This window comes from Rhinolophus ferrumequinum, chromosome 18 (assembly GCF_004115265.2).
Source record: "Rhinolophus ferrumequinum isolate MPI-CBG mRhiFer1 chromosome 18, mRhiFer1_v1.p, whole genome shotgun sequence".
In the NCBI taxonomy this organism is placed as follows: domain Eukaryota; kingdom Metazoa; phylum Chordata; class Mammalia; order Chiroptera; family Rhinolophidae; genus Rhinolophus; species Rhinolophus ferrumequinum.
Genome location: NC_046301.1, coordinates 43638391 through 43663267, shown reverse-complemented (window position 1 = coordinate 43663267; position 24877 = coordinate 43638391). Strand labels below are relative to the sequence as shown.

The 24877-nt window shown below is 50.3% G+C and overlaps 1 protein-coding gene across 7 annotated transcripts in view; it reads right to left on the bottom strand.

Moving 5' to 3' along the window:
- The window catches only part of PEBP4 (phosphatidylethanolamine binding protein 4), a 210608-nt gene that overhangs the window by 161525 nt on the left and 24206 nt on the right, over positions 1-24877 (bottom strand). For 5 of the 7 annotated variants that reach the window (XM_033134564.1, XM_033134567.1, XM_033134569.1 and 2 more), the window contains 2 exons: positions 24108-24244; positions 17302-17428 (listed from right to left, as the gene is read on the bottom strand). In XM_033134564.1, coding sequence (XP_032990455.1) covers positions 17302-17428; positions 24108-24244 — 264 coding nt within the window. Of the gene's footprint in view, positions 1-17301; positions 17429-24107; positions 24245-24330; positions 24496-24730; positions 24851-24877 lie in introns of those variants that run through there. The other 2 variants (XM_033134566.1, XM_033134565.1) reach the window with 2 other exon arrangements.

Below are 24877 nucleotides of genomic sequence, written 5' to 3'. Positions count from 1 at the left end.
TATTTGCTGACTCCAAGCCCTATGTTACTTCCTTAATACACCACCTTAAGTTCCCGTGACCTCAGGCACGAGGCGGCAGCGTGTTCCCGTGTGCACTTGTGACCCTGGTGGGGATGTGACAAATCCCACGCTGCTTCCTTTACGGTCTGGTGCCTTATTAGCTTCCCTCTAGGCAGTAGCCTCTTCCTGTATAGCCTGGATACACACAGGGCCCTGGACAGCGGCACTAACCACAGCTCTGCGCCAGCCCTGGGCCCTGTGAGTGCCGAGCTCAGGTCTCTGCCCAGCTCCTACCTCTATAGAAAGGGGACAAAGAACCATGCTGACTTCCCTAGGATAAGCAGCAGCTCCTTCTGCCTGGGAAGTGTAGGGTTCCAATATTTCACAAAGATTCAGAGAGCCCTGTGGTTTCTGCTGCATCAATAGGCAAGAGAGTTTGCAAAAGGCAGACCCTAGGACCCTGCTAGAGGGAAGCTATATGTGACACAAAGTTTTCCAGTATAGCAGAAGTTCCAAACTCAGGGACTTTGGATACCACTGGCTGGGCCTGGGCTCACAGGTGCTGTGATGAAGTACTGAACCCTGAACCTTTTCCATTCCATTGCACAAACATTATAAATAGGGCTTTCGCAGCCTGATGGGCCTGAAGGAGACACTGGGGTCTCAGGTGAGACCAGCCCAGGATGGCAGTGATGTTTCAGGTGCAAATGCCTGGAATGTGGGTTCTATCTCACTCTGATGGTGGGAAGAATAAGGCAAGGAGCTCTGAATTGTTAACAGCAGGATTCGTTTACCTGCTTTCTGAGAAGCAGCCATGATTTTGTCATTAAACATTCAAATTTGGGAACCAGACAACTGGGCTTCAAATCCCAGCTTCATCACTCACCAGCTGTGTGACCTTAGGTAATTTGCTTAAATGACCTTGCCTCAGTATACTCATCTGTAAAACGGGGATAATAATAATTGCAAAGAGAAACTGGGTTAATATTTCTAAAGCGCTTAGAAAGAGTGCCTGGCACATGTCAACATGTGCTAAATAAAACAAAATAATCCAGCAAACGCAGGGGATTGAAAAAATGAGGCATTTCCAATAAATGTCATTGAGGCTTAAATGCGTGGATTCCCTGTCAGGGCTGACACCTCAGCCCAAAGGCAGCGATTCCTGAATGGGGCTGTAGGGGAGGGAGTGCACGAAGGGTTAAACCCCCAAGTGAGCAGAAAAACAAGTTCCATCTGGTCCCTGGGACAAAGCGACAGCCTGCAAAGCCCCCAGCCCGGGCTCCTGCTCAAAGGACACATTGCTTTTTAAAATTCCAACTTGTGGCTGCCTCGATCTATAAATCAACCAGTTCTCCACACCCAGAGCTCGAGCAGGATTCACAAATGGCAGCAAGACATTCGCATGCCGAGAATAGGCCTATGGAAGTGCCTTTGCACTCAGGGTGCCCAGCCCCCAGCTTCCCTAAGGGCCCTGGGCTGGGGCTGCATCACAACCTCAGGGCAGTGATTGTTCCCTAGGTGGCAAAGAGAAGGGAGCAAGACGGAGCAAACAGTCAAGGCTCAAGCTGGGATTGGGACTTTGTTTAGATGCCTCACTTAAGAGTGTCCCTGGGACTCAGTTGTGTCCCCATCTTTATCATTGACTCAAAAAGCGAAATAAAGCTGCTTGCACTTCCTCCCCACACCCCTGCTGGGACCTCTTCTTCAGATGCCAGGCAACACTGATTAACAGGAACCATGAAACACTCCACCCAGGCACTGGGGGAGCCCTATTCAGAACAGCAGTGGGTTTCTTCCTGGCCTCCCTGCTGGCTGATCAGGGTACAGGATAGCTTGTGCCCCAGGATCCCCTGCGGGACACCAGGCCTGTCTGTACCTGGAAGGAGAAACCCAGGGCCCTCCTGTGGACCTTTGCCTGAGGCAGGGCCCCTCAGTTTTTACCATCCCCCAGTCACTGGCCACGCCCAGATAATACTGAAACCAGCCCAGCACTAACCCAGCAGAGCAGGGAGGTAATTCACAAAAAGTTGGACAATTCAAAGTTATAGGTAGTTTCCACAGCAACCAGCACTCAGACCATTTGGGTAGCTGAAGCCTTTTCCTCTTAGCATTCACTATTTTTTCCTCCCCAAATAGCGTTTTTTTCCCTTGTTATTAAAGTAATACACATTCATTGGAGAACATATGGAAATTACAGACAAGTGTAAAGGAGAAAATAAAAATCACCCTTAATCCCACTACTCGAGGAGATCCAATGTTAACATTTTGATGTATTTATTCTCTATCTGTCTAGCGTTTTTTTTTTCCTGCATGCATAAAAAGATGCAATTTTTGAAAATTGGGACTATATTGAAATTACTGTTTTATCACTTGGTTTCTTTCACTTAAAAATATATTATAAGGCTTTCCAGTAGCCTTACGCATTCCTTGAGAACATGATTTTTAAGGGCTACACAGTACTTTTTCATATGGATAGAACATATTCTATTTAACCAACCTATTGTTGAGTGTTCAGATGAGTTTTCTTTTTTCTTTCCCTATTTTAAATAACACTACAATGAACATCCTTTTACATAAATTTGCATGTATATCTCTGATGAAGTATCAGATTAGAATAAATTCATAGGAACTAAAATTACTATTCAAACACAATGAGCATGCTAATGATTTTAATACACATTATCAAACTGCCCTCTGGAAAGGTTGAAGCAATTTGTACTTCGACTGGTAATGTATACTTCTTAAAACACAAAACAAAACAAAAAACCCAAAATGCAAATTTGATTGGTTTTAAATAGTCTATACTGGTTTTGTTTGTTTTTTATTGGGGAAGGGGAACAGGACTTTATTGGGGAACAGTGTGTACTTCCAGGACTTTTTTCCTAGTCAAGTTGTCGTCCTTTCAATCTTAGTTGTGGAGGGCGCAGCTCAGCTCCAGGTCCAGTTGCCGTTGCTAGTTGCAGGGGGCGCAGCCCACCATCCCTTGCGGGAGTCGAACCGGCAACCTTCTGGTTGAGAGCCCACTGGCCCATGTGGGACTCGAACCGGCAGCCTTCGGAGTTAGGAGCACAGAGCTCCAACCGCCTGAGCCACCGGGCCGGCCCCCAATATACTGTTTTTAAAATTACATTTTTTGAATTATAGATGGAATTGAGTTTTCCCCCCACATTTTTAATGAACTTCCTTCTGTCTATAATCACCTATTTCCATTCTTTGCCCTGTTTTCTTTATTGATTTATAAGAGCTCTTTATGCATAAAGATAATCATCCTTTGCCATATTTGTGGCACATATGTTCTTTCAGTTTGTCGCTGGATTTTTATTTTCTTTATGGCATTTTTTAAAGTGCAGAAGTTTCAAATATTGTAACTCACATCCATCCTTCTTTTACTTTATGGCTTTGTCCTTTGATTTTTATGCCTAGGCAGACCTTCTCCACCCTGAGACCAGATAAACAGTTACCTGTGTGTTGCTTTTCTAGTCATTTTATGGCTTTGTGGTTTTGGTTTTTTGCCGACTGCTTTAAACTAACTGTCTGGATTTCATGTAGAGGTGGGTCCTGCGTTGGCTCGTCTAATGGTCCTGAGGCTGGAGTGCACAGGGCCAGGTCCAGAGGTGGTCACCTGGGAGATGAAGGAAGTAGCCTGATGCTCCAACCATTTCCGAGATCTCAACCTGGCAGGTACCTTTCCATGGGGCTCTAGGGTTTGCTACTTAAAGGAAGAAATGAACAGGGAGGAAGAAAAAGCTGTTCCACAATTGCACACTGAAAAAGGTGCACCTCACGTGGCTGTGTTTCCCATCTGAGACGGGGAAGGTGGAGACTGGGGAGCGCCAGATGTACGTAGAGTTGATGAGCAGCTTCCCTCGTAGCACATTCGAAATCAAGGGATTGGATTCCAAACCCGAAATTAACCGTCACTCTATTGACAAGATGAAGAGCTAGAGGCAGTGTTGCTGGCATTGCAAGTCACCAAATAACCCATTTTTCAAGAGGCACTGGGGCAACAGGAAACCTGGGACTTCAGCTCCTCAGGGATATGCATCTTCTCTTCAGTCCAACCCCCCAAGGGGCCCCCAACAGTACGTAAGTACCAGGTGAAATGGTGTGACCCTGAGCAGAGGGTGGTTACCTCCAGCCACTATCTGGGGACACGCCGCCGCTGCAGACTGCCTCCACTGCCTTTCCTTGTCTTTTTCAATCCAGACCTGCAAAACCTTTTGCCAAGTCTGCTTGCCCAGTTTCCAAAGTCAGCTCTGCCTATATTGACAAGGCAATGGATTTGTTCGTCTTTCTGCAGGTTAACCGAGTGTCTGCTATCTGCATAGCCCTGTGTCGTCTTGTCAATTTATTATTCCTTTTCAACCAGGGATAAAATACTTCCTTCCATCTCCCCGTCTCCATGATCTCTCCTTAAACCCCTAGAAAACACCCTCCACAACCCTCTGCCTTGAATCCCATGTCCTCTAGCCATTGCCTGGCCTCGGCAGTCATGTTGCAGGCTGCACTGGTCACCCGACATGAGCCCGCCACCACCACCATTTTCATTTCCTGAGTATTCCTTATGTCAGCACTGACAGGCTTCACATACATGACCTCTCGTAATCTTCATCCAACAAATATTTATTGAGTGCCCATTATAAGTGGCAGAGACTGTTCTAGGGCTTGGATGCATAAACCAGGGATCCCTGCCCTCAAGGAGCTCATATCCTAGCTGTGGGTATGGTGGAAAAAGACAAAGCAAGCAAATGAAAAAATTATATGTAGGTTAGAAGGTGATAAATACAATGGAAAGACGTAGAGAGGATACGGGGATTTAGGAGAGCCAGGGCAGGGCGACGGGAAGGCCTCCTGGAGAAGAAGACATTTAAGCAGAGATTGGAAGGAGGTATAGATGTATGCCATGGAGATAGGAGGGAGAAGAGTGATGCAGGCAGAGGAACCGCTGGTGCGAGGGTCTGAAAGCATGCCTGGTGTGGTCAAGACACAGAAAGAATGCCAGGAGGCCTGGAGCCAGGTGAGCAAGGCAAAACATGGTAGGAGCTGAGGTCAGAGAGGTGACGGTGGACCAGGTTACACAGGGTCCTGGTAAACCATTGCGAGCACTTTGGCTCTTATTCTGGTGACCTGGGGAGAAACGAAAGGATGCTGAGCAGAGGAGTGAACTGATTTGACCTGCAGATATAAAGGCTCACTCTGGCTGCTGAAGTGAGAATACACCGGCCATTCTGGGGCAGGTCTGGTAGCCGGGAGACCAGCTAAGGAGGTTGCTGCAATCATCCAGGTAGAGAGTGGGGTGGCCCTGGCCAGAGTGTTAATAGTGGAGGAAAAGAGCAGTAGTAAGCTTCTGGAAGTGTTTTGAAAGCGAAGTCAAGAGTGTTTCCTGGTGGCTTGGATGGATGGTGGGAGGCAAAGAGCAGTTGATGACCCCAGGATGCTGAGTCGACACAGCTGGAAGGCTAGAGCTGCTCTTTGCCGAGATGGGGAGACGGTAGATGGAACAGGTTTGGAGGGAGCGTGGAGACTGGATACTTTGGGTTGGACATGTTGCCTCTGAGGGGGGTCTATCAGACACCCCAGTGGCCCTCTGAGTAGGACGTCATGTAGATGACATTTAAAGTCAAGACACTGGATGAGACCACCACGGGAGAAAGTGCAGATAAAGAGGAGAAGAACACTGAGCACTGAAGCCTGGGACATCCTAGGTGAAGAGGTTGTGAAGAGGAGGAGAAAACAGCAAAGGAGACAGGGAAGTGAAGCAGGAAAATCCAGTGTGGGTCCCGGAAGCTAGGCAAAGAAAAGGCATCTAGGAGGCAGAAGTGACCAACTGGGTCAAATGCTGCTGAGGGGTCAGAAAAGATTAGGGTTGAGAACTGACCACTGAATCTTACCCAGAAATGGATATTATACCCCTTTTAAGGTGACGAAAAGGAATCTTATGGAGAAGTAACTTGCCCTACGACACAGATTTATGAGCAACGGAACTAGGATGTAAAAGAATGGCTGTGCAAACCCGGGTCCCAGCTGTGTCTCATACCAACCCCTTAGGCTTTGAGCGCTCTGTAAACCAAGGCAGTCAGCTCTGCTACCGGCAATTCTCATTCCTGCGAGGCTATTCATACTCAGGTAGTCTGCAGGTCAGGGAAAATGGGATGAACAGAGAACCACCTGCACAATTTAAAAACTCTTTTTAATACCGGGTAGGATGTGAGGGACATTCCCAGTGCAAGCGGGTCTGCCGAGTGCTTCTTTCCTTCCTACCAGGCTGCGTCCTCCACCAGGTTAGGGACCTGGTGCCTGAGGGCATCTCGATTTAGTGGCCCCTGGCTTAAGGAATTCCAGTCTAGGGATATTTGTAGTATTTGAATAGAGGGGCATTTTCGCAACCGACTGGCAAAAGGGAGCGATGGGGCGAGGGGTGCAGAGGTGTGCACACCCAACCCAAATCAGGGACCTCCGCTTTTCCATTACCAGGTAGGTCTCCTCTCCCCGACTTCCCTGGGCAATGCCTTCTCGCACTGGAGGCCCTGCCGCTTGCACTGCTGTTATCACTCGGGGAAGGACGACGGTCACCTATCGCCCCCTGGTGTCAGCTCTTCCAATTGCAGCCCCAGGAGATAGCAAGAGGCCATCTACCAGCCGGGAGGGCCTCCACAAGCAGGGAGGGCCTGCAGAGCCACTCCAGGGACCGCCTGACACTCCTCCCTTCTGGCCCCTCTGGGCCAGACAGGCTGTCTTCACACTGGCTGGTCTGGCTCTCTACCCATGGGCACTGGCCCTCTGCATTCCTACGAAGAACTCAGGCCTGGGAATTAGAACCTCTAGTGACTTACCCTGATTCTACCTCGTCTTAGTGGAGCAGAAGAAACCAAGGGTCTCTGATCTGTGTACACCCCTGCAGGCCCTGCACCCCTGCACGCGGCTCCCCCTCTTGGCCCCTCCCCCATATTTCCCTTTGCTAAATCATTTACTATTGCCAGGCCCATTTATTTATTTATTTTTGCCAGGCCCGTTATTAAGGGAGATGACGGAACAAGGGGAACCCCACTCTTTCCCAGTGTTGGCTTAGGAGCTGGCTTCCTCCCTGGACCTGAAGCTGGTGGCAGAGGTTGCAGTCCGGAGCAAGCTTGGGTCATCTGGCATACACTGCGGGGTGCCCTCTACCTTGTGGCAGTGCTGTGGTGTGGTTAGGGGTACGAGCTCTGGAGCCCACATAGATCTGGGTTTAAATCCTGATGGTGGCTTCTGAGCTCTGGAAACTTTCTGTGTCTCAGTTTCCTGATCTGTAAAATGGAGGCAATCCCACCTACTGTGATAGGTGGCCGTAAGGCTTAAGCGCAACAATGTTTGTAGAGACTGGCCACGTGGAAAACAGTCAGTAAATGTCACCATGGACGAAACACTCCGGGATGACGGGGACAGAGGGGGCGCGGAAAAGAGCACAGGTACAGGAGCCAGGGGTCCAAGTGCTAGTCTCCTCACCTCACTTAACGTATCTGTGCGTCAGAGCAAACTGATGTCCACAAGATTTTGAGGAGACGGAAAGGATGTGTGAGGCCACAAGCGGACAGGCGTGGGCTCTGAGGCCGAGCATCCGTCTTCTCCTGCTGACCTTGGGCCTCAGATTCCCCACCACCGTGGGCAGAGACACCTGCCTGGCCCACCTCTCAGGATTGACGGGAGCTAAGGACTATCCTGACAGGGAAAACGCTTTGAACATTGCAACACTTACACTCTTCTTACCAAGAGACAACCCCGCCCCCTCCCCCAGCACCCTGCACTTAGCTCCGTAAGGTAACACGAATCTTCCTGCGTGAGAACCGCCTACTTTCTTGACCCTCTCCCCAGCATGCAAAGGTCTCTGCCTTCAACACAGGTGTTGGTTGACCCCAGGGGCAGGAGTGGGTGGATCCTGTGTGCTCCCAAGTCTTGCTAACAACATCCAGTTAAGGAAAGTCCAGTTTCCAGAAGGGAAGCGAAGCCACAGGACAACTGGCCACTGGCTTAGTCAAATGTGGTCGGTATTACCAAACCCTATGGTGAAGAAGGTGCTGGAACTGGAGTCAGGAGACCCGCCTGGGAGTCTACGCTAGTCACCTGAAAAGGCTACCTACTGTATGATTACAACGCTATGACACTCTGGAAAGGCAAACCGAGGTAGCCAGCAAACAGATCTGTAGTTGCTAGGGGTTAGCAGGGAGGGAAAGGTGAGACGGTGGAGCTCAGAGGATTTTTAGGGCAGCGAAACTACTCTGTATAATACTCGAATGGCAGGTATGTGTCATTATACCTCCGTCCAAACTCACAGCCTGTCCAACACCAAGAGTGACAGGTAAACTGTGGACTCTGGGTGACACTGAGGTTCATGGATGGTAACAAATGTCCCACTCTCCTGGGGGCTGATAGCGAGGCAGGCTTGGTGGGGGGCAAAGGGCATACGGAAATTTCTATACTTTCTGCTCAATTTTGCTGTGAATCTAACACTGCCCTTAAAAATAAAGTCTATTACAAATGAAATGAATATATCATTTCCCTCGCTATTGTTGCTATTTCCTCATCTGTAAAAGGGACACCAATACCCGCTCTGCCTGCCCGACCCAGCTGTGGTTAGGGCCAGAAGACCTCTAAAATAGAACAACATGCTGGCAGGTGTCGGGGGTGCCCTCGTGAGAGAGAGGTACCCTCAATGTCCAGATGGCACGACAACCACCCCCAGCTCTCAGCCCTCAACAGCCACCCCACCCTGTTCTCAGGCCCTTGCCCCCTAGGAGGCTGGCAGACTACAGTGAGCACCTAGCAGCTACTCCGCCCAGCAGAGGACCTCCAAGTCTACAAGCTTGAACAAATAATAAAGGACATTATTACTCATTTAAAAAATCCTGAAAAACTTTCTCCGAACTCCTCTTTAGGGGGCCACCTTCTCTCCCCAGTGAAAGCAGGCAACAAGTCACTGTAGCCCTCAACATTTGCGTTTGTCCCTCTACATGGCTCCACCAAAGGCCGGGCAGCTATTTTAAAATCCATGAAGCCTCTGCTCACACTCCTAACTGACCGCTGTGAACTGATCCCAAACGTGTGAAAAGTCCCACACAGACGCTTGCTGAGTGAACTTTTTTTTTTTTTTTAAGCCAGGATGCAAACGCACTGAACTCTGCTGCTTTCAAGTCCCATCTGCCCCCCTCGGTGGAGAAGCCCACACAGTTTTTTTTCCAAAGAAACATTATTTGACCTGAAAAACATCTGGAACCCACTTCCCCAGCACTTGCCTAGAAACTTTCGGCCGACATCATATGCTCACTTACGGAACAAAACATCCTGTGTGCCTGCATTTGCAAAGGCATCTCTGTGGACTGGGAAAAGTTCCTGGAGGGCTGGGACCAGGCCTGGCCAGAGGTTCTGCAAACCCTGGAGCAGTAAGTGTAACGACAGGACCAGCGATGAGGGATAAAGAGAACAGGGCACGACGATTGAGACCAAGCAGCTCCTAGCGAAGCCACCGGGGGGAGCAACGCATCAGTCACACAGGTGCTTCCCAGTCCGTTCTGTTCACAGCGACAACAGTTCGCATTCTCACCATTCCGAGATGCCCAAGGTGAGCAGGGCTGGGGCTTGTTTCTGTTTGTGTCCCTGGTACGCGTCCAGCAGAGGGGCGGAGAGGAGAGATCCAACAGGATCTCCTCTAGAGAATGGATGCATGAATGACACCCCAAAGTCCAGCATGGACCTTGGGGGCTATTTTCCAGTAATCAGGGTGGGTTCAAGAGGCAAAATGACATAGGTGAAAGAGCAGGAAACAGGAAGGCGAGAAACCTGCCATCTCAGGCTGGTTCCTCCACTTCCCAGCTTTGGCGAGTGTGACCTTGGACAGCGCCCTGTCTGCAATTGTGGGGATCATCCCTGCTCTGCACAGCTCCCAACACTGCAGGAAGGATCCTGTGAAATCCTGCACAGCAAGTTTCTTCACAACCTAAACACTGGACTGGCAGGGTTAGAAGTGATGAGAATCTCTTCTCTTTCACCTGGTCGCATTGTGGCCAGACGCACCCCTGTAACAGAAGGCTGAGTGGCCTGGGCTGGGGTGATAAGCAGCTGGGTGATTTCAGCAGACTCTGGCGTGGGACAAAGGATCAAATGACACGTGAGCAGGTTATCCTCCACGCATGCACCCTCGTCTGGATGCTGGGCACTGCCTTACCAGGCTTGGCTCCACCTGTCACCCCTCCTGTTACAACCTCACAGGCTCCTGCCTCTGGGACAGAGACTCACACAGGCCTCCCAGAGCTTCCTGCAGCCCAAGCCCTTTTCCTGTGCCTTCTACTCTTCAGACTACAAGCCAGTCTCTTGTCATAATGACCACTGATGCCATTTATGAAGCTCCTGTCCCATGCTAGGCACTGGGTTACAGTCGCATCTCGTTACTTCTTCCTTAAACAATCACTGATGCATTGGTGGACCCCCCACTAGACGCCTCACCCTGACCTGACTTTACCTTCTGCCCACAGCTCACTGTCCTGGAACTCCTGTCCCCATCGCTGAGGAGCAGCCTCCCCATGGCCTGTCTGACCTGACCCCTGCAGGCTGGCTGCTCTTGACCACCCCATCTTCTCACCCCAGCGAGCCTGGCCATCTGGAAGACTCCAACTCCCACCCCTGGTCACTGAGGACCCAAATCTAGCCCTCCAGCCCTGACTTCTTAGCATCAGCCCCTAGACCTGCTTATTGGGCAGCTGCCCCTGGGTATGTGCAGGGTCCTTAAATTCAGTGTATGCAGAAGTCATGGCCCCTGTCTGTCTTCCCTGTAGACCTAGTACTTCTCTTGTGTCCCTTACTTGGTGAAAGCGGCATTATTAGAGACAGGGCCCAATCGCACCTGTCATCCTGATAATTATTAACAGCACCCCCTGCACTCTCCAAAGCGTCCTGTGTTTTAGGATAAAGGATAGGCTCAGCTTTATTCTTACCTACCCATCTGCCCATCACAGAAGCCTGAAGGTCATATGGCCTTTCCCCTCCCCTGTGCTCTCCGTTCCTCTACAGCCACCAAGCCCTGTGGATTCAACCTTGTTTATATCTCTCACACCCAGGCCATGGTTCACGCCCTCACCTATATGGTATCAGCAGGGTGCTCTCCTGTTTTCAGTCTCAGCTTTCTTTCTTTCTCCACCTGTGCAGCCAGAGTAACCTTCCTGAATTGCAAATAGATCACATTCACCAATCTAAAAATCAAATGGTGACACTGCCCTCCCCAGCTTGGCTTCCGGATAAAATGCAGACTCCACTCCAGGGACCACGAAGCTTCCATGGCCCCTCCCAGTGTGGCCCTGCCCCTCCCGAGCCTCAGTCCTCACCAGGCCACGCAGGCTCCCCTGTCATGCCCTACCCATTCATTGTCCACAATTAGGCTTGGGCTCACCTCCTCCTGATTCCAGCTCGGCTTGGCTGCCCTGGTGGTACCCATGGTTCCTCTACTGCACCACTGACACCAGCGGGGAGCTTTGCCATCCACCTGTCTGTCTCCCCACTTAGACTGGGAGCTCTGTGATGGTGCCTTTTGTCTTTGAATTTCTAGCCTTAACATGGTGCTTGTGTGTTCAGTAAACATCTGTTAAGTGAATCATTTCATATCCCAGACACCAAAGCTGCACCGTCCCTGGAACAAATGGGCCTCCACTGGCCGCCCCCACAAGCACGCGCCCCCCCGCCCCCAGCCTCAGTGCCGCCTCTGGCCCCATCTTTCCTGAATGAGCGACTCTGCACAACCACCGGGGCTGCTCTAACCAGCATTCCCATTTGTGACCACAGCACCCCCATTTTTCTCTGTGTGTGAGGAGAAGGGTGTGGGTGGCTGATGAGCACCACGGGCTCTCTCTGTCTTTGAGGAGAGTTTGTGACTCCACCACACGCGCATGTCTCCAGATTTCCAAGTCTCATACAATTTCTGTCGAAACTTGTGTCTGTACCTTGGGCCCACAGGGCAAGGAGGTGGCCCCCAGGAGACAGCAACTCAGACGCCACAGGTGCAGGGTGGCATAAGGATGTGCCTGTCCAGCTGGGGAGGAGGACACACTGAGTCACCTGCTTTGCAGGGAGGAGACACAAGGCCAGCTGAGCCTGATTGGAAAGCCGAGGGACCGAGGGACCAACTGCTGTGGTCTTTGTTCCTTTCCTCAAATGCAATGCACATTCCCCACTTAAAGGCAATTTCTTCACTTCAAAAGGATTCCAGCTGCTTAAATTCAAGGTGAAGAATAAGCCCAGTCAAGAAGTTTCTCAGGGGCCTTTCAGTTTTCATTGGCTTGAGAAGGGATGAATTTTAAGATGTTTTTGCCTCTTAATGTCTGTCAGAATGCCAGGGAGAAAGCTTCCTCTTACTTCAACACCTCTCTCAGCGCTCAGCGGCTGTTGGCACAGGGACGCTACATATTTTCCTGCATTACTTTGCCTTCTCAGGAACCCGACTGACTTCCTCACTCTCTCCCTGCTTCCCCCTTCCCACCCACCCCTCCAGCCCCAGCCCACACCCAGCCTGAATGGAGGAGACACTAGAGCTGGCCCAGGGCCCATGAGGCTTTCCTTCAGGACACCCAGCTGCTTAAAGGGCAAACCACTGGGCTCCCATATCTCATAGCTCACACTCCCTGAGGTGTCCTTCCACCTGCCATTCATTCATTCATTCACTCATTCATTCATTCAGCCAGTCAAACACCCACTTGTTCACCCTGTCCACCAACATGGGTCTGTGATGCTGGGAGGGGCTGTGGGTGGTTCAAAGAAGTACAACTCACGGTCTTATTATAAACTGGCTGAAGCTATGAACACCCAACCACAATGTAAAACGGAAGGAAGTAAACTTTGGGTGTGGAGGGTGGGAGACACTAAAAAGTTTCAGGAATGCCCGATCACTGCACTGGACACCTGGAGCTGAACAATAATGAATGCCAACTATAATATTATATATATATGTATATATAGGTATGTATACATTTACAAGAGGCAGAGTACAGCATTGGGAGTGGAGACAGTGGAAATGGGATGGCTCAGTGCGATGTCAGAGAGATAGTGGATGGGGGGCGGGGGGTCCACAGTGTGAGGGATAGAAATGATAAATGTCTAAGGAAAAAAAAAAACCTCATAGACAAGACAGACAATAGTTTAGTGGTTACCAGAGGGTAAGGGGGTAGGGGGGTGGGAGATGAGGGTAAAGGGGATCAAATATATGGTGATGGAAGGAGAACTGACTCTGGGTGGTGAACACACAATGGGATTTATAGATGATGTAATACAGAATTGTACACCTGAAATCTATGTAATTTTACTAACAATTGTCACCCCAATAAATTAAAAAGAAAAAAAACATATTTCATGAAAATGGAAAAAAACACAACCAAAACCTGGGGTAGCAACACTTATACTAGACAAAATAGACTTTAAAACAAAAACAAAAACAACAACAAAAAAAAAAGTTTCAGGAAAAGAAGCAATTAGCTAGGGATGGGGTTGGGTCCAAAAGGGAGGCAGTCGGGGAAGGCTTCTTGGAGGAGAAAGCATTTTGGTGGGAGCAGGGTACCCTAGAGTTCAGGGCCCAAATATGGGGAAGTAGCTTGAGCAAAGGTGTGGATAAAGGAAGCTCTCTGGTGGACACAGAAGCACTGTCCTATGCTCACTGCTCCCCTCCTTCCAGGGCCTTGGGGCTCTCTGGGCAAGTCCACTGGCAGCCACTGCTTTGGTGGCATTGCCTTAATCACCTTTGAAAGACGGCATTGTTCCACACAGGCAGTCACCAACCTCTTGCCCTTTTCCTTCAGGCCCTGGGCTCAGAGGAAATGCCTTTATCCTCTTCTCTGTCACTAGGACTGAGGCTCCCCCACCCCCACTTTTGAGGGACCCGGTTCCTGATAGCAGCGACTTCCCCTCCAACTTTCCCAGCCACTCTCTCCAGAGGTGCGTATTCTCTCTACCCCTCAAGGAAGCTCCAGCCACCATCTCACTTCTCACTGTCCCTGGCCTGTCTCTACCTACTTGCCACTACCTTTCTTAGCAACCACTGCTCTTTCTGTCCTAGGAAAGCATCCTCTCAGCAAGCCCTCCCCTACTCTGCCAGCACCTCAGTGTCTCCCTGAGAGCCCTTGCCAGTGGTCCAGGGGGTCAAGCCTCTGCAGTGGGGCAGACCTGGATTTAAACCCTAGCTCTGCCGCTTTCCAGCTCTGCACTTGGCCCAATTCTTTCCTTCCTTCCTTCCTTCCTTCTTTCCTTCCTTCCTTCCTTCCTCCCTCCCTCTCTCCGTCCCTCTTGTCTTTCCGTCTATCTGTCTGTAGGAATTTCTCTTGTTTTTCCTACACCTTTCCCCTTCTGATAACCAGCACCTTGCTTCTGCTTCGGGGGAGCCATCCTCTGCTGCCCTCAGCTCTTATAGATTAAGTGGGGTGGCTCAGGGTCACTGTTTGGCTCAGAGATAGGCCTGTTGTCCAAGCAGGATGAATCTTGGGACTTTCAATGGATAGAAAGGATCAATCTATTCCCACTGGGACTGATAAACTAGCCAAACAAATCTGAAGCCAATGGTTTTTGTCATCATATGCCAAGAGTCTGTTTACACTATAAACCAGCACAGAAAAAAAAGTAGAGAAAAGGGAGAGATACAGATTCCTGGTGACACTGTTTGAGCACCTGGATCCAGTCATGCCCGAAGGTGTCCCAGGACATTTCAGTTTGTGAACCAGTAATGCCTTCCCTATTTTTTGGCACAAGACAGTTTGAGTTGGCTTTTGTCACTTGCCCCTAAACAGCCTAGACTAAAGAAAAACTTAACTTGCAGACTTGATGAGAGCATTCAATGAAATGGCATGACTAGTACCCAGCATAAAATGAGGTACCACCGAATGAATGGTGGCTTTTGATAACTAAGTGAATCTGCCTTCTCAAAGGCCAGATTTCCATAAAGTGTAGTTCTAGTAGTAGAAATACTACTTTTTCTTTCTTTCTTTCCATCACCACTTTGACCAAACCATCTGTTGTGAAATCTGCCCTCCTTGGCTTTCTTAACCACAACTCTGTGTCCTTCCTAAATCTCTGTTTTTCTCCCCCACCCCACCTCAGGGCTGAGACAGGGTGGGCGATTTCAGGATCTGGAGAAGGTGATGTCTTCTCTGCATTATGTGCGCATACCCCAGGACAATCGGTATCAACTAGACAGAATGAATTGCAAAGTATCAACTAAACAAAATCCAAACTTGCTTCAAACTTGTCCTTCCCAAGGGCACCAGGTAGTCAGAAAAGTCTACACTGCCATCTAGTGGACATCTGCCGCAATACCACGCAGAGCAGAACGGAGCCCTCGGCTGAGAATTTCTTCTTGGGACAGTAACTAGGGCCGTGAAATCATCTGGTCCAATCTCCTCACTCCTTAAGTGACAAACCGAGGACAAGTGAACTAATGGTGAGTTAAGAGTCCTGTCCCACTGGGCTCCTGCCCTGCTTCTGCAGCCTTCCACCTCCCGTCCCACGAGTTAGAATCAATGAGGCCTTCATCTCCTTTGGCTTATCCCACCTGTCCATGTGTGACTCAGGCCAAGGGTCTCCAGGGAGGAGGGCTGGCGTGTGTGCATGCGCGTGCATGTGTGTGCATGCGTGGGAAGCTGGGGAGGGTGGAGGGAAAGGACACACAGAAGATGTCCTCATTACTTGCTTGCTCGGTCTCCCAAAAGAAAGGGTGCTTGTCCTGTTTGCAAACACATAGCCTGTCAAAGCTTTTTGCTTTCAGCCTCATAAATTGTGAGACATATCACAATCTCTTTGTTCCCTGAGAATGAAAAACAGTTCAAGGACAGAAAGAAAAATCTATCCCTCTACCTCCAAGTAATCTTTGCGACCCCCTACCCATGAACTGATTGTCTTGCTCTGTCTGCGCTGACTGCCACTGGGCTGGACCAACAGAGGGGAAGAGCCAGCTGTGGCCGCCCCTGCCCCCATGCACAGAGGGGACCAGAAGGCCGGCTTCGGTGTGCCTGTGGTCATATTCTGACCATCACCCTCTGTCTCCACCCACTCAGCCTGAGTCTTGGACACATCCTGGGTTGATACTGGCACCTCCAACTAAGACAAAGCAGAAAGCGAGGATCATCTTCCACCCGTGACGCTTTGGGAGCTCCGTCTGGCCTGGGAGTCAAGCAAGAAAGCAGCAGCGACCAGAATACTGCAGCAGCTCCCCAGGACATGGCATGGCCGCTGGGAACAGCAGCCGCAGCCCTACTTCCCACTTCCATGGCCCTTCCCCAGGTTTACTGCATCCCCAAACCAAGGGAACCTTCCAGAACAAGACGGTATGAATCATTTCCCTGTAAAAGGAATAGTTATTTCTGTTAGGTCTCTGAATGTTAGGTCTCAGAGACCTTGACTTACAGACAGAGCCATGTCTGCAAAAAGACAACAAAGTGTCTGTTGGCCTGCACCTGCACACAGAGCCAAGCTTGAGGGAACAGAAAATGCCACAAAGCAGCTCCTGGCTTACAGGCAGTCAGCATTTTCTGTTCAAACAATGCTACCCTGTCAGCACAGCCCCTATAAAACCCTCCTCACCCCCTCCCTCGGGGCTGTAGTCTCTTTGGATGCAGCCCACGCAGTAGCCGTCTTTGCTCAGCCCGATAGACTTTCTCTTAATAAAATAGACCTTCTCTTAATAAACTTTCTTGCCTGACCGTGCGCGTTCCTTTATTGGTCAACCTATCAATGTCCAATTCCTAAAGTGCTTCAATCTTCTGTTTCAGACAACTTTGGGCAAACTTTTGAGCATGTTTCATATTGCAATGACCAAGACTCAAAACGCACTGACCTCTGCTTGTTTAGCCTACGTGACAAGTGTTGCCCGTTACAATCCAGCTGCTCCCCTTTCAGAAGGTCATTCTGAAAGCCCAGCCCCCTTACACCTTCAGCAAGGAGTCCCCAGAACCCCGTCTCTCTTCCTTTTCTCTTTAGATTCCAAAGCACGCATTAGCTGGTCTCCACAATGACCGTGGGGCCAGGCGCAGGGGCTCAGGGGCTGCAGGAGCAGGGAAAGGCCCATGCAGAGTGGCCCCTGCACCTGGAAAAGCCCCCAGTCTGCAACCCTCCCACTCACCCCAACGTCCTCCAAGGCCTGGGGCTGCTCGAAGGAAGGCACATGCTATGTCAACAGCCATCTGTTACCAGCAGACCCAACCCAGATGGCTATGCACCCAGCTTCTAGTTACTCAGATGAACAAACTCAGAGGCAAACTGAGACCCACAACTCTCCCTGTCCACCCCAGCCCAGACCTGCTCACTCACCTCTAAGGCCCGAGGGAACTTGACGGTTGGCGCGGGCCAGTGGGTAATCTTTAGCCTATAGTTACTGCAGTCAGGAACAAACATGCAGCCAATGTTCCCCAACTCTGGGTAGAAAACTTCAAGGCCCCTGTGGAAAGAAGAAAGTTGTTGGCCCATGTCAGGGTTTTAGGGGAGACTGGGCTTCACAAGGCTTCAGTCTAGCACTGTTGGGAATGTAAAGGCAAGTGCGATTGAATCCTAGACCTGCCCACTAACTAGTTGTGTGGCCTAAGAGTTACTTGACCTCTTGGTGTCTCAGTTTATTCAGCTGTAAAATGGGAACACTAATAGTACCTACTTAAAGGGTTGGTGTGAGGAGTAAGATAAGTGATCAATGTTTACAGTAGAGCCTGGCCTGTTGTCAGCAGTCAGGAAGTGTTAACTATTGTGGGTGTTTACTTCTCAAAAAGAGCATACATCCATAGGCAAACTTGATCAGTGTCTTTAAAGTAGGATTGGGTTTATAAGACCAACGTTTACACATTCCTTTTCAGGAACGTTCGTATTACATAAAGAAGGGTTTAGCAAGTTAACACAGCCTTCGTCCTGAGCACAGAATGTTCTTTGCCCTACACAATTAAGATCCTCTCAATGTTTAAAATAATCCACTTCTTTGGGTTAAGTATGGCCCAGATCCTAGGCTCTTGACCTACTATTACACTTTCAAACTGCAAATATCTCTCAGGGGGTAAAACCTAGTCACTAAGACTATAGTATGAACCTATTTGTCTACTTCCTCCTTGAGAAGAAGGGCCTGAACAGCGTAAGTGCTCTGAGAATCCGGCTGATCCCACAGTGCCAGCAGGCTTAGCCTTAAGGGCTCACCTGTATTTGAAACTCAGGGATGTAAGCCAAGCTTTCAAACAGGTACTTAAAAAAAAAATCTTGTGCCAACTTTTTTTTCTTTGCTTGCCTTTCCTCCCTGCTCTTCTGTCACTTTTTATCATGAAGACCCAGGGTCTCTGTAGGGTTTGTCCACCGATGGTTGTCGGTGCCAATTCAACGCCAACAGGAATCCGCAGTTTGGGCTCCGGTGAAGGAGGAGACTTTACTTAGTACAACCAGCTCAACTGTGATACAGCCTGGCTGTGGAACAGCTTAACAGTGTCACAGCTCAATTACAAACCAGCATGGCTCTGAGGAGGTCCTGGGTCGGTGCGGGGTGGCATGGCCCCTCTTCAGCTAGACTGCTCTGCTCAAGGGAGCCGTGTCTTCAGCTCCAGCAGGGAGAACACAGCCTTCAGTGGAAAGGGAAAAGACACTCTCCAAGCCACAGAAAAGCTGACTTATATGGAGGGAAGTCCCCACCCCTGGTCCCTGATTGGTTTGTTCTCATGCATATTAGGACTCCAAATCCTCACAGTTTGGTCCAAACAGCACCGTTCAGGCTGGTCAGAATGGTGCTGCTCTGATTGGTCAGTACAGATGCTAATAAAGCTATAGCTGTGCAGCTCCGATTGAAGGGTAAAGTCACAGTCCTATTGGTTGAAATATGATGCCAGGAACTCCTTTATAAGGCATGGCAGTGGAGGCAGGCAATGCAGTGCAGACTTCTCCCTGAAGTGCAGCTCTCAGGCTTGTGTGAGAGGCCCCTGTTTACCAACAGCTGCTAGGCTGTGTTTATAAATTCGAGCCCAGTTAGCCACCAGGAGCCCTTCCCAACAGGTACGTTCATTCTCGAGGTCAATAGGTTCATTTGCTTACGATGATTCACTGAGAGAAGGGTTAGGTCCTCAGGCTTTCTAAATAGCCCAGCATGGCTGAGCATCTCCACAATCCACCAGTGGCCACCCAGAGCTCGCCACAATTCCCTGCTGGGGGTGATGCCTAAAGGGGACCCCGTGAGAATGTAATTTGGGGAAGTAGATCTTCCTCCCAAGGTCTGAACCTGAGAAAAAGGCAAGGACAGCTTCCTGCTGGGGAAGCCCCACATTTCCCCTCCCACCCTCACCCTTCCAGAGGCTTCTGAAGTCCCACCTTAGGAAAAGGTAGCCGGAGCCCGCAATGCCCAGCAAATGCAAGATACTTCCTTGGGCCAGCACCCCAAAACCCAGATTCAGGCTGACTGAGGCAGGACAATTCACTGAAGCCACTTAGCTGAATCACCAGCTTGCTGGGCAAACTTGTTTCTTTCCAAGTTTATAGTCATTCCTCTTGGATGGCATGGCTTTAATAGCTTTTGAAGAACTTTTAGAGGATAGGTTTTCACTTATCTTCACATCAGCCTTCCAAGGACCATGTGGTTTGTTTCTGCCACAGCTCCCTGCACTGAAGCTAGTGAGGGTACCCTCACTGGCAAAAAGATGGAGATTTAGCACATGGCATGGGACTGGAAAAGGCCAAGGGGCAGGAAGGAGGGAAACTGAGGACCAGAGGGACCTTCCTTGGGGGACAAATTTTGGCTACAAATGCTAAAATCATTAAGCAAAATCAGCAAGCTGACATTTGGTGAGTGGTCCTAAAGCCACAGAGAGTGCCCTGGCAGGGTCTATACCAGGGGGACAGCGGTTACCCATGTCACACCCATGGGTGCTGCCAGCCCAGCCTGGGAAGTCCTCAGGTTGCTCTGTATAACAGGATCAGGATGGGTCAAGAAGCATGAACAGGCCTGTGTGCTGTCTAGCAGTTTTGCCAAAGGCTGGGATCAGGGCAAAGAAAGCAAATTTATTAGATTTGCAAATGGCACCAAGTTGATAATTTCCAATTCCAATGATCAAATTGGCTTAAAGGAAGGTCTGGACAAGCCCGAGATGAATCTGAATCAAAAATTAAATTTAGTAAGAATACATTTTAAAACTTGCATTCAAGTTCAAAAACCTCAAAGGTGCCATCGTTCTGCAGTGAGTTCCCTTCTTGCTCATGGTGTGCCTTACATGGAACACGTTCTGATCTCCATCCCCAGATTTGGGGTATCTCTTGATCTCCTGACGAGACTAGGAGGCATCGGAGAGAGTGTGGGGAGTGGACCCTAGTCCCAGCTTCGGGGTTATCTGACATTACATAAGGGGCTAGAGTGCGGAGGAAATGGCACGTACGGGGCCACCCCAATAGATCAGGTGCACCAGATATTATTCCATTTCATACAACAATACCTTGAAGCAGCTATTATCATTTTTCTCACCTCCCAGATGAGTAAACTGAGGCCCAGAGAAAGCTAAGGAACTAGCAGAGTCTGGTTGCTGAACTGAGACGGGGGAAAGGAACCTGGATGTGGCCGGCAGGGTCCAATATACTCCCACTGATCCCTGTTTCCCTTGTGTTATCCCCTCCCCTTGAGTGGGGGCTGGATTTAGTGACTCACTTCTAACAGAGAGAATAAAACAGAAGTGATGGGATGTCTCTCCCAAGATTATAAGAAGATTGTGGCGTCTACCCTCTCTCATATGCTCTCCTCCTCAAATCCTTGCTTTGGGGGAAGCTGGCTGCTGTGCTGTAAACAGCCCCATGGAGAGGCCACAGGGCCTGTGACTGAGGCCTGTCACAGTCACATGAGCAAGCTCGGAAGCAGAAGACCCCACCCTGACCAGTCCATCCTTCAGATGAGACCGCAGCCCCAGCCAATAGCTTCAAGCTTCACTGCAACCTCCCGCGGGACCTTGAGCCAGAGGTGTGGCTCATATAAGCCACACCCAGCGAAAATGTGAGACAACGGGGATGTGCAGCTGTAAGTTTCAGGGTACTTTGTTGTGCAGCAAGAGAGAACGACTACAGCGGGCTCCTCTGCACTTTTCCCTACACCGCATGGCTTCCCCAGGTAGTCACTTAGATTCTCCAGGCTTCCATTTGCTCCTTCACATTGTAAAAACTGGATCAGAGAAAAATGGCTCCCCAGCTGTACCTGTGGAAACAGCTGAGCATTCCAGGTGCCTGAAAGCGAGTGGAGATGAGGCCGCCTTCCCAGAGGCATGAGGGGGCTCAGTGGGTACCTCCACCCACTATTGTGCGGTTCTCAATGTGAAAGTGTGGGGCACCACCCTTACAAAAGAGCAACGAGTCTGCCTCCAACCCATCCTTCCTGAAAGAGGGGGCCCAGAACCAAGGCGCCTAAAGAGGAGTTGAAGGATGGAGGTAGACACCCCGAACACACGAGCTGGGAGTGACGGCAGGGGCCATGACATCAGTCTCCAGACATTTGAACAATCTTCAAGAAGAGAAACTAGACTTGTTGTCAGCAGTGCCTAGGGCAAGAGCAGGATGCATTCCCTGAAGGGTGGAGCTTTCCAGCACAGAAGAGAGGGCTGTGGGAGGCAGCGGCCAGTTACCAGGGCCATTTGGTGGCGGCAGCAGGGAGGGGCTGTCGAGTAGCCAAAAGGGGTTGTTTGGACGTAGCCAAAGCATGTGGGTTGGATGACTGACTATGGTTCTTTGGATTCTGAGACTGAACCAGCGTTCTGGCTCTTAGTGCTTTGGTCAGTCTGGTCTGGCTTATCTCAGGAGTAGGTTAGCTATTATTCTGGAAGAGCTTTCCGTTCATGTTTTCCCACTGCTTGTCACTGTGCATAAAATTCCTCCTTTATAGATCAATACCTTTAGGTATTGAATCCTTACTTCAAGAATTTCCTATTAAACTCCAAATACCCACAAAAGGAGTGGCTTCTGGGGGACAGGGGGTATCTCTCATAGGTTAGAAGCCAGAGCTGAGCAGCTTTCTTGGGGAGGGAGCCCCAGCACAGGAGGCACTAGTCTCTCCTTGGGGGTCTGATGTGTCCATGACGTGTTCTCATTCAGAGATGATCTTTTACGAACAAAGAAAAATCTTCAGCAGGAATAAAGACAAAGCTTCCCTTTTGTGACGATGATTTACAATCAAAAGACTTTTCATGGCATACAACTTGAGTGTCATAAGTTCATGTTTCTCAAACTGGAGGCCTGCTGCTGTGTTCTAGGGAGTCCTGAGAATGGCTCTTACTATAGTATGAATGTTTGTATCCCCCCAAATCCATATATTGAAACCCTAGCCTCTAATGTGATGGTCTCTGGAGGAAGGACCTCTGAGAGGGGCTTAGGTCATGAGGGTGGTGTCCTCATGAATGAGATTAGTGCCCTTATAAAAGGGACCCCAGAGAGAGCTTGCATTTCTTCCACAATGTGAGGACACAGCAAGATGCTCGTCTATGAACCAGGAAGCTGGTCCTCAGCAGAAATTGAATCTGCCCACACCTTGGTCTTGAATTTCTCAGCCTCCAGAACCCTGAGAAATAAATTTCTATTGTTTATAAGCCCCCGAGTCTTTGGCATCTTGTTATAGCAGTCTGAATGGACTAAGACAGCTTTTTTCCCCTTTACTGGAATTTGAGAAGCTCCAGGCCCTGGATGGGGTCAGTAGCCCAAGGCGGGTGGAGAAAGAGGGTGAGTGCAGAGTCAGACGAGAAGAGTCAAATCCCCACTCTGCCACCTGGAAGCTGTGTCAGCACCATGGGCAGGTCACTTAATCTCTGGGGATTCCTCGTCTGCAAAATGAGGCTGAGAATACAAACCTGGAAGATTTGTGGTAACAGTGAAATGAGTCAAGGAGCCTGAAGCACCAGCAGGACTCCTGGCACATAGCATTTGCCCAGGGTGACACATGGGCCACCAGCTTCCAGCATGTGAATATCAGCAGGACAGAGCTGAGGGCAGCTGGGGCCCAGGTGAGTCACCTCCAGTGACCACACACATGCTGTGATCATTTTCTGTGTGTTGCACAGTGTGGGTGACACAGGGAGATGCAGAGGCACTCCATAATGGGGCCATTACCATGGCCTGGCCCTGCCCTGCCCTGGCCCGGCTGACCTCCCAGCTTGCAGGGGCTTGACCTTCTGCCTACCAGAGGACAAAGCCTACCCGCCCCCAGGGAAGGTTCCACTCCTCAGAGCACCTAAAGGGTCAGTGCCCACCTTTGAGAGGTAGCCACGTTCCCTCTTCCTCCCACACAAACCTTCACCCGGAACCGTTTCGCCAGAGTTTTAAAAATGTTCTGATAGAAGCAAAATTTGTGCTATCTTTTTTTTTTTTGGGGGGGGGGGGGCGGGGATTTAAGTACCTAACTTTTTAAGGGAAAACATGAATTTATCTTTCTGAAAGTAGTGTTTGCAAGAATTCAAATACACACAAAAAAAAACAGAGTACAAAGCAGTTCTTCCTCCCTCTCTCACTTCTGATGGCTTCGGTGGGAAGACAGACCAGCCGAGGGGGTGGCAGCCAAGTGGTCTGGGGCTTCAGGATGACCCGCGAGTCCAGGACAGGTAAGACTGGCTTTTCTAACCAACATTCCAATGAGGAGAGAGCTGAACTCCAGTGCACAGGGGGAGAAGCTGAGGCCCTGCGCCTTCGCTGAACAAGTGTCCACACCCCCTGAATGGCCTGACTGTCCCAACACTCCTGGGGCCTCGCCACGGAAAAGCAAACAACCAGCTTCCATTTGGGGAAAGTCCAAGCACACACCCTCTGCCAACTCCCACACTTGGTCGTGGTGGGGGGAGCAAATAACACTTTGTTTGGGGCTGTAGGGAAGGGTAGTCTCTCCAGGGAGGGCACAGGACCCCTGAGATTTGGAGGCCCAGGGGTGGGGGGAGCCGACCATATCCATATACCCTCCTGGTCTGGGGAGAGCGCCCCTTGGAAGGGAGGATCCCGGCTCAATGCTGTCCCCCATCAAGGTGGTCTCCAGAGCTCCTCATTCTCTGCTTGTCTGCAAAGACTGCCTCAGGACATGTGCTTCTTGGTTCTGGAAACACCCCTCCCTGAGACCTCTGCCCCACTGCTTTCTGAGGCCCCACCAGCCTTACTTGCAGATAACAGCGTCAGTGTCAGGCAGGGCCTCGTACACACATCGGTCACTTTCCTCCTCATCGGTGGTGACCAGCATTGTGAGGCTCAGAATCAGGGCTGCCATGGCCAGCCTCATGGTCCAGCCCATGCGCACCTGGAACAGAAGGAGCTGTTAGAGCTGCCAGGCCCTCTGTAGGGGGCATCCTTTCCACCGTGCACACCCCCACTCTAGGAGCCCACCTGGTCTGACAGAGACTTCTGATGAGCACAGTGAGAGGAGCAAGCAGCTGCTTGGGCTCCAGCAGCTAATCTGCCACCCGGACACAAGCGCCTGAGGAGGACTTGGGCCTCCTTCAAGCTGGACTCAATTTGCACTTCTAGTTGAGGCCCCACCTCTGTCAGAGCAAGGCTCTGCTGTCACTCTAGTCCTGGCTGCCAGAACTAAGAGCGGTTTGCAAAGCAGACGTGCTTATATAAGTCTGTCAGCACAGATTCTCTTCCTGCCCCCACCACTTGCCCCGTGTGTGGTTGGTTGGCCAAGGGCCAGCTTGCTCTTTTGTCTTTAAGGCAAACCCTGGAAAGCTGGTGACCCCAGGCTTCAGGCTGGGGGCAGGTTCTGGGGTGCTTGCAAGAGCCTGACCTTGGTTGTTTTTCCAGGAGCAGAGCTTTGGCTGGGCCGTGCCCCATGGACAGCTCCGCTTCTGCTGCCCACAGCTCCTCTGCCACCTGTCTTGACAGCCTCTAGGCGGTCTGATGGTAGATGTGCTTGGACACAGCGATCTTGTGT